General features: G+C 51.0%; 2 protein-coding genes across 2 annotated transcripts; both read right to left on the minus strand.

The window, feature by feature from the left end:
• Nucleotides 1–745: 745 nt before the first annotated feature.
• Nucleotides 746–3,073, minus strand: N7481_009223 (putative TBC domain protein; the record flags this gene model as incomplete). The annotated part of the gene is made up of 2 exons (XM_057268442.1): nucleotides 746–1,809; nucleotides 1,864–3,073. 2 exons carry the CDS (start codon nucleotides 3,071–3,073, stop codon nucleotides 746–748), a joined length of 2,274 nt encoding a protein of 757 aa, XP_057119119.1.
• Nucleotides 3,074–4,824: 1,751 nt separating this feature from the next.
• On the minus strand, nucleotides 4,825–8,775 carry N7481_009224 (telomerase reverse transcriptase; the record flags this gene model as incomplete). The annotated part of the gene is made up of 6 exons (XM_057268443.1): nucleotides 4,825–7,197; nucleotides 7,249–7,610; nucleotides 7,661–7,879; nucleotides 7,944–8,238; nucleotides 8,343–8,709; nucleotides 8,768–8,775. 6 exons carry the CDS (start codon nucleotides 8,773–8,775, stop codon nucleotides 4,825–4,827), a joined length of 3,624 nt encoding a protein of 1,207 aa, XP_057119120.1.
• Between the last annotated feature and the right edge of the window lie 1,032 nt (nucleotides 8,776–9,807).

Raw genomic sequence — 9,807 nt, forward strand, 5'->3', positions numbered from 1 at the left:
GGCATGTCTTAGATACAGGTCTAGACTTTCTATCCGAGTCCACAGCCTGTCCAGATCGACCAGATCCAGATCCAGATCGACTAGTGCAGTCCTGAGGGTAAGACATGCGGGGAACGAAAATCCGCCACAGCCATTTAAGAAAGTCAAAGTAAAATACCGCGCAGAATTAGTTACTACACAGTGGTATTCAAGACAAGCTTTTGTTGAAGACAAAGCACGAGTAGTTCAGTTAAGGCTGGATTGCTACGTATACCAAGCACCACCTCGTAACGCCAAGGCGAGATTGAAGCATTCGGGACCATTGGACGTGATAAGAATACAGAGTAGAAAAGAAGATTGCGTTGCGGGTGTAAAATCAATGAAGACAAGACAGACCATGTTCCATGCATGCTATGTATGGTAAGTCAGAAAGGCCAGTCCAGGCCCGCGAACAAATGCAGAAGCAGTCAAGTAGTAGACAATAGACAATAGACAGCAGGCATCTGGTGTCTCTCTGCGAAATTCGATTGGAGACACCGTCGTCATTAGTCGAGGCTGAGCTGGACGGAAATATGTGTCGTGGCGCAAATACATACTTCAGTAAACGAGTGTTGGGTTGATAGTCGCGTGTATAAACATGAAGCGAGGGTATGAGTGAGTGATGCAATTCAATCAAATAAAGTAAAAGACAAAAAGGCCCGTGTCAATTAATGGCCATGTAGCTTAGCTAGCAATGCTTCGTCTAGCTAGTCTCCGAGGGTCGGGGTCATTGTCGAACTTTCCCAGCCTCACGTACAGCTTTTATGAAACCGTCCTCGTCTCCCGTAGCAGTGAGGATCCAGTAATCCGCCACGCCAGGATTAGAAACCTGGCCGCCGCCAAAACCTGCGGCTGCAGGGGCACTATGGCGATCTTTCGCTTTTTGGTTATTCGCACCGGTATCGCGAGGACCCCAGCCTAGGATGTTTCGTACAGAGAGGCGGGTTTGGTCGTCTACCTGTTGGAAGGAGCAGAGTTGAGACTGGATGCTGCCCATAATGGCGACTGCCGTGCGAATCATAATTCGGTCTCCTTCGAAAACCCAGCAGTCCCATACTCGAGATGCGCGTTCCAGATCGAGACCGTTCGTAAGGAGGGAGCGGAAGGTTGGCTCCCAGATCTCTTCATCGGATAGACGGAGGGTGTCGTACAAGTGCGTGGCAACACGAGGGAACTTGTAGCGCAGAGTATCGGAGGCGAGGGCGTAGGTTCGCGACATCGCGCCGCGGTCCCAGGTCAGGAACGCGACTGGAAGGGGGCGGTTGAGAGCATTGGCCATGGCGAGGAAGGCGGATGATGGCGTAGGGAATTGCAGGACCAGAAGTGCAGCGATCGTATGAAGGCCATGGATGTAGCCCACGTCACTTCGGTACATGCAGTACGCTTGCAATACATCGACGAGGGTATCTCGCAAGGGCCCGCCCTCCGAGAAGAGGTTCAAGTCAGGGAAGGCCTTCGACACGTCTCCATCAATTGCATCGAAGCACTCCAGCAGTCGTTTATTGCTTTCGCTCGGCTCCGTGTCGGTTTTCGATCGCAGGACCTTGGCACGTTTGAGAGCCTTGGTGAATGATTCTTCGCTAAGAGCTAGTTCGTTCCCGATAGCTCGTCTCCACATCACACCTCGACTGCGAGGTGGGATTCCACGCCACCACAGCTCCCGGGTCCGTGGCTCACAAATCGCACGATCCCAATTCGGGCCTACCCAATCATCCCAGAGGTTCTGAAGAGTATCCCGGGTGGTGTCCTTCTCGCATTGAGAGGATGCAGCTCGGGCCGCTTTCCGTTTCTCTGCATTGTGCGTTAGAAGGATGCGGATGGGTGGATCATACGAGTCCTACTTACCAGCTTCTTTAGATTGTGCCATCATCATCTTGTACTCCTTCAAGTGCTTCTTCTCTTCTTTTTGGTCTTTCGGCGGCAGCCAGCTGGGGCGTGTCCGCGTCAAAACCTTCTCCTTTTCTTTGCTGATGGGCAGAGGGTCGATCATGATATTCGACTTTTGCACAGGAGGTAGTTCGATCGGTTCAGCGGCTCCTTGTGATTCGGAACTCGACTTGCGCGGAGCCGTACCATTCTGCACATTCTCCTCCTGTTGACGCTCTTCTTCGCCTGCATGGTACTCCAGAGCTTCCGTGATAATCTTCGCTTCTTCAGAGAGATCCGAGAGATAGCTGTTATAGGAATAGGCACGGGGGTTACGCGGTGAAATTTGGCCCCGTTCAGGCCCAGCTGAACTTGCCCGTTGCGAGCGCTGCATGCGGGCGGCCTTGGATGCTGATCCGGGTTTGGGGGGTTTGTCCTTTGATTCAGAAACGGTGTGCGAGATGGGAAGGGGCTGTCGACCTGGACTAGCACCGCCATTTGGGCTCGTGTTGCGAGACTGAGCGCGTTCTTGAACTGGGCGAGGGGAAATGGGAATGTTCCACAAACTGGCATCATCCGGGAGCTCATCGTCGGAATCGTGGTACTCGTCTTCGAGGTCTTTCACGGACTTGCGGGATGCCTGCCAAGCTTGTTTCTGAGGGGGAACCCGTGCGGAGAGCGGGGAGAGAGCCAAGCTGGTGCTGGAAGCGGAGCGACTGGACATTGGTCGCAATGGAGAAGTTGATCGCGTCCGTCGAGGCTGAATTGGTGTCAGTCCGCCCGAATTGCCCGTGCTGCCTGAATCTCTCCGGTTGGCAGTTCTCGCAGACAAGGGGCCGGCCGACTGAGGAGTGCGCATAGCCCCATTGATTTGGTTGTGAATTGGAGGAAGAGGACTTCGCTGCCGCGATTTCGGGGTCGCCGTCAAATCGCGAGTTGTGGCCGCTGGACTTTTGCTAGAGAGTCTTTGAGCCGATCGCGCCGCCAGACCGGACCGGCCGTAGGGGGTTGCTGGGTCGGCGACCGGGAGTTCAGCGTCATCTTCAAGGCCAATTTCTTCGAAATTCCCAATGTCGGTGAAGCTGGTTTCGGGGCCATCGATCTGAGAGGAATGGAAGGAGGAAGACTTGGAGGATTTGGAGCCCGACAGCTCAGGCGGGGAATTCGGGGTCGAACAGAGGGTGGTCATGATCTCATGTACTTCGGTTCAAGTACGCAAGTTCTTCGCAAATGTCATCGGTCTCCCAAAATATTGCACACACAAATGCCCACAGACAGTCACACCGGATGGGTAAGAATCGTCGAAGCGGGCGGAAGGGGTCGAGATCGCACGCAAGGCTCGGGGTCTCGACTGGACGAGGTGGAGGGGGCGGTGTTTATGAGGTGATTGGGGGGGGGGGGATTCGTTCTGTTGTAGGAAACAGGAAAAACAGACGATCAACGTGAATAGAATATGAAACGAATTGCAGGCGCAGGCGCACAGGCGGATGATAACCAGATCAAGAGTCGTTTCGCGAGGGGGGGTCAAAAAAAAAAGGAAGGATCAGGAGGCGTCGATTATGGGGGGGGAAAGCATAAGAGAAAGCCGGTCGGAGGAGGAGGGGGATGAGAACGGAAAGGAGAGATAAGAGAGGGACTGGAATGGAATTGAAAAAGAAAATAAAAGACAAAACAGGAGAAACGAGGGCGTAGAGAGAGTGAGAGAGCGTAATGAAGAGAGAGAGAGAGACGGATGCGAAAGAAAGTTGACGATGGAAGAGTGCAAGCGGAGCCTCAGGCTGGCCGAGAACAGGGGGGACCCGTGATACACAAAGGTACTTGCTAATACATACAACAGTATATGGTAGCGCAAGTATCTTTACGTACTCCACCGGCACTATCCAGTAGGCACTGCTAGATCAGGGACTGCTGGAAAGGGGAACATCGCAGTCGATCCTGGCAAATTCCTGACCTTTTAGTGTAATTCGATGCATCCTCAAGGAATTCAAGCCCTGGAGTTCGATCGGAATTCCCCAGCAATCCAAGAGGTTGAAGAAGCACCATCCACTCGGGTGCTTGTCCATTGCCGGTTGATCCGCGGTCTGCCTGCTGATGGTACGGACCTGACCAGGGGGACTCTCTCATTGGAAGATATCCTCGGGATATCTCGTCCACTGGCACTAGTTACTAGTAGCAGTACTAGAGTCTCCAGCCCACTTCTTCCACAGGGTCTTCCATTGGATACGCCCCAAGACAATTTCAAGTTGTTTTCAGATACCACTGGCACTACTACTGCTAGTAGTAGTACTCCGTAGTACTAGTATGAAGTAGATAGCTGAAGAAACGCCATGCTTCAAATAGCGGAGGTCTCCTCGCTACTTGCATCAATAAAACAGTACCTAGGTACTAGCAGGAGTCGGAGAAGATCCGCAACCGGATTAGACCGCATCTAAATTGAATATATATTGCCCTATATTTAGCAGACAGTCACCCTAAGCAACTACCATCGTGACCACGGTATAGTTCAAACAAACTGGCAGCTGCACCAGATCACCTGGGCATCTGCATGATGTACAATGAGAAAGGGATGAATCAAAATCAATAATCACTGCGTCCTGCCAGCCCGGCAGAACGTTCTGGCCAGCATCACGTGATATAGGTAGGGATGGCATCGGGCACAGAGACATGCATTTGGCAGCTCTTCTGACAGAGTCTGACATTCCGAGAGGTCTCAGCCTTGAGTGCTAAATTATGCGGTAAATACCTCACCACGTGTATATACAAGCCCTGAAGACATTGCTACAGGGCTGCTTGTACTAGGTAGAATCTTGGAAATGCACGCGAGATTCAAGTTCGAATGTTGGATTCATGTTGTTGAATAGTATTAGTACAAGCATTATTTCATTATGATCTACTTAAATTTCATGGCCTTGACCTGGCATGCAGCTTGAACCCACCCCCCTAAAAGCGCCAGTTTTCAAACAGAGCATTCCCTTTCTGAACAACAAGTCCCATATTCACAGCCTCACGATCCGTAATCGGCCTCGAATCCCTCCACTGCACGTCCAACCACTGCAACACCGCCCCATATCGCGTCTGCTTCCGCTTCAACACAAAGCGGAAAGCCGACGCCGCCAGGAACCTCACATGTGAGAATTTCACAAAACAGGACAGTGTCGCAGTGGCAGTGGCAGTGGCAGTGGCAGTCGCGGTTGGCGTTCGCCCTGGCCCGGAGGACGAGCGGTGCTCCTCGATGATCGCAAACGCCCGGAGCATGAGGGTGTGAATGGTCTGGATGATGATGGGCGGTTTGGGATGAGACCGACCTTGTAGAGATTTCATGTAGCGGTACATTTTCATCGCGACAGTGACAAACCGCGAGTATAGATTTCCAAGAACGACAGCGCGGGAATTATGCCTGTCGTCGATGAACATGGGATGCATCTGCTGACGGAAAGAAGCGAGGACCTTCCGTCTTAAAGTGTGGCCCGGTAGAGCGCTAGTCTCGACGGTTAAGGAGTTTGAAAGGGCGGTGGCGGCGAGATCGCCGCCTTCCAGAGCGCGGTCTTGGTCTTGGTGGATTTCTAGCGTATGTGTGTCGATTAAACAGCCCAGGTATGGGAATCGGGTTGATCCTTCCAGACGGGGGATGTGTGTGCCGCCCACTGATGCTGTGAAATTGACTAGGCTTTTGGATGGATTGACTACGACGCCGTAGGATGGGTGGCCGTGTAGCATGGTGTGTAGGAATCGCGTTGCTTGGTTGACATCCGTAGTGACGAGTAGGAAGTCGTCGACGAATCGCATGAGGAGGGAGTTTGCGGGCTGCAGAAATTCTAGAGAATTGTGTTCCAGGTCGGCTAGAAAGAAATTGCAAAGTAAACTGGACAAAACGGAGCCTTGGGGAATGCCGTTTCGCTGTCGAAAGTACTCTTTGCCGATCTTGACCAGGTTGTTTTGAACATGTTGATCCAGGAGATTCAAGAGCCAGTCAGCATCTTGGACCTTTTGTTCCGTGTCATCGACGTAGACTGTGTTTGGCTTTTGAATTTGATTCACACTGGCAAGATAATCGGGCAGATGTTGTTGTTGCTTTAGAGGTGCGGCACGGCCTACCCATTTACGAAATGGTTTACCCTGGGCTCCATTTACCGACGGCTTGATTTCAACATGCTTGGTGATCCGATAGGATTCCTCTGTGACCAAATCTGTGATGAGACGTAGAAGCCGCTTCTGAGGAATGTTGTCGAAACAGGCTTGGATATCCAATTTCACAAAATACAACTTGGGCAAGGCGGTGGATCTGGTGTGCAAGGTGGGCGAACGACTATCAAGGCCGTCTTTGAAAGCCCTTAGGCGCGGATGCAAGTCGCCCATAGATATCAGAGAAGACCCGACCTTTTTGGGATCTCGCTGGCGCTCGTACATCAACATATTGGATATCGGAGTAATAGTTCTGTTGATGGAAACGAAATACGCCCTTTTCTTCCCATTTTTGATGTACTCCCGGAGGACCTTCTTTCCCAAATTAAGGATCGGCCGCACACCCGTTGATTTTGGGAGTAGGCGAAGCGACCCATATCCAAGATATTGTTTTCTTTGCTGACCTGGGCCTGGTTCTGGGTCTATTTTCTGAAAAGTCTTTGATTTGAGATCTGCCAACGGCTGTTCACTCAAATTCCGCCAAACATCATGGCGAAAAAAGAAAAGTCGGTTACGGTGGGTTTGAGATTCCGTGACGTAGAAGTTGGTGCGAATGAGGGGAATGACGATCGAGTCGAAGACATAGTACACAAACTCATGCAGTAGCTCTGTGCGTTTCTGAAAATCCGACAGGGAAATCTTTCGCTTGGTCTCGGCATATTGGTCTTGCAGGTTGGGTGGTATCAGCCAGGGGATTGTGGTGACCTTGATGTTCTTGCATACGGAATGCAGGCTGATATTCTCATATCGACGCATCTTGATAAACGAATCAACATGTTTCAGCATAATGCGGCGATTTGTCTCGCCTTCAACTCCATCTCCGAAGAACTGTCTAGGCAATAGCTTCTGCAGCACAGCCCGACAGAAGGCTGAGACAGCTGCGGCAGGGGTCGCATAGTCTGTAACACTGGATCTGGGCCGCTGCAGTGACTGATGATTTTGTTTCTCCTCCTGATTCTTCGGACCAATCGTGTCGCGGGGATGCAATGTCAAATTATTGGGCTCAGGTTTGAGAGAAAGTTTAGTCGTCGCCGGTGATTTAGACTGAGGTTGTGTAACCAAGGCCTCTTCTGTAGAAGACGCCGGTTCTTTATTCTCAGGGCAGGCAGGAAGTCTCCAAGGTCCATTTGACTTATTCAGTGTTAGCCAGGCAATTGTCAAAAATGAGCCGTGAGAACTCACATCAGCCGGACAATAGTGCTGAAGCAGCGCACCATACGAACATCGAGCGTGGCGGACTCGGAGTTTTTGAGTCAACGCTAGAACTTGGCCTCGGAGGCGCTTAGGAAGTTTTGTAGATAGTTGATCTCTGGTAATTGCCGGCGTGCGATCCTGCGCAGGGTCCGACAGCCGATGGTATCGGTGATCGTCGCGTTTGGAAATTTCATTTTCACGGAACTCGTGACTCTGTGTTTGGTTGTTGTTACTGCGGTCGGCCGAGACGGCGAGGACATTGTCCAAGCCGAACTGTCGAGGGAAAAGGTATTTCATGAAATGGATCGTCTCATTGGTCGATTCCAAGGATGAGAAGCGATTGAGAACATCTGGAAAATAATGAGACCAAAGCCGGTCAGGGCGCTGAGAATAAACATACGACTGCTTCCAAGCCCAAAGGGTAACTTCTGCTTTGAGCCACCGGCTAGTCTACAATAAAGAACACGGCGACGGGGGAAGATGATGGTATTTGGGGAACGTCTCTTGACGCGACCACCGAGACCTTGATGCTTGATTTTCGGCGACCCGAGAACTGCCGTTGGTTTATTGGCCGTTGAAGTCAAATTGTGGATTTTCTCCAAGCCCGATAATGGGACTCCTGTGGAAGATGTCAGTCGGTAAGCAATGAGTGCATTCCTTTGTTCTTGGCAGTCCAATCATACCGCTTAGTTGATAAAAAATGCCCTTTGACGCATCCAAAGGAACAAAGATACCACAGTCAAGTAGGAGATGAATCATAATTTCCTCCCCATTCTGACCCAGCAGTCCCAGAACATCCGCCCATGGCGTCTGCTTCAATGCCTGTACATTTCGGTTAGGGAATTGGATGGCTACACCAGGAATACCACTATCGACCGAATTCTCGCTCGCGTGTTGGAAGCCATGCGCCAGCACATGCTGCGGACCGCGATAAGAAGATTGATCTCCGAAGATGTTTGATATCACATAGTCAACGAGCTGCAATTCGAAGCTGGTTAGCACGAAGCTCCTTATCTCATGTTCTGGAGATTTGATTGATTTGTCGCATCTTCTGCGGAGATACCTCAGATTGGGGGGGCGACCGGTCCAGTGTCCGTGCCCACGAGAATGGAGCGCGATTGGGACTGGGTGAAGGCGCAATAGGCCTGTTGGCGTTCGGAGGCGAGTTTCGGCGAGGGCTGCTTTAACACGCCGACCAGTGTGGTATCGAGTAGATCAACCAATGGATGGGAGATGGGATCATTAGTGGCTGCCGGGTCGGAAGCAACAACACCTAGAGAGGCGATACGGCGTCGGCGAAGTTTGGAGGAAAGGGGCAAGCGGCGTAGTAAATATTGGCGCAGGGTGAAGACATCTCGGTAGTACAGCGAGATGACGGGGTGGGTTGGATGGGGGGGGGTTTCGTGCAGCAGGGTTGAAACGGCGGGAGGAGCTGATACATGTTTGAGGCTGAGAAGTGGGCCGGTGGCCGGGTCTCTTTCGCTTTTTGGCCATGAGGAGTTTTTACGAGTTCATGGGGGATGGGAAGAGGGAATGGAGAGAACCGGTTTCATAGATAGTCTAGTTGGCGATGGGAGGATACGCGTCGCGGTGGAGGGGAGAGGAGAGGGCGTGGCAAGAGCAGGGCGGATGTGGTGACACGTGGATTGCGGGTGCTGGAGGGAGGACTGTGGTGGCGGGAGTTATGGCCACGGGTAACTGCAATTGCTACCACCAATGCTACTGCTGCTCGAAGTATTCACTATGACTAATTCAGTCATATATTTTGTATGGGTATGGAAATTGGGAATCAAATGGGGACTTAAAAAATAAGTAAAAATAAGTAAAAATAAGTTAAAATAAAATAAAATAAAAACTATGAAATAAAATCAAATCAAACGGAAATTAAAGCGACCACCCACGGAACCGGCGGTCTGGCCCATTCGATTGCCATTGCGTCTCCACTGCGCAATCCACGTTTGCTTTGGTTCTGTGCCTGTGCCTGGATGAACCGAGATGGTATAGTATAGACATAGTAGAGTATAGTAGAGTATAGTAGAGTATAGTAGAGTATAGAGTAGAGCATAGAGTATGGAAATGATACCGTGTGTATAGTAATACTTTGAAAATGAATAATTTATTACTATTATTACCATTGCTATTACTATACTACGTTTTGTATAACTATACTCTGTACTATACTACGGTGCTGATAGAACAAAGAGTCTCACTCTGTGACGATCGCCTCGATGCTAGCGCCTTCTCCGCTTTGTCGGCTCTCCAATCTCCGACTCGACTCTATCACATCCCCCTCTTCCAGCCTTTTTTTTTCCCTGATCACCACTGCAGTCTGCATTCTGCAGTCTACATCCTATCCTCTACCCTTCTCGCTCAAGCTAGCAATCTGGCCGGCATTCTGAATCTTTCTGCAGCGCACTATCATCCTGGCGCAGACGGATCCCCCCCGGCCCCCCCCTCCCAGCTGCCTATCACAGCCCGAGCTTCTGACTGGGGACAAACGTCAGGGCCACTAATTGTTTCGACTCTTCCCATTCGTCACCCTACGCT

The sequence above is a fragment of the Penicillium waksmanii genome (assembly GCF_028829765.1).
Source record: "Penicillium waksmanii strain IBT 27052 chromosome Unknown utg000008l:1.0-5622682.0:1.0-5626561.0, whole genome shotgun sequence".
NCBI classification, from domain to species: Eukaryota; Fungi; Ascomycota; class Eurotiomycetes; order Eurotiales; family Aspergillaceae; genus Penicillium; species Penicillium waksmanii.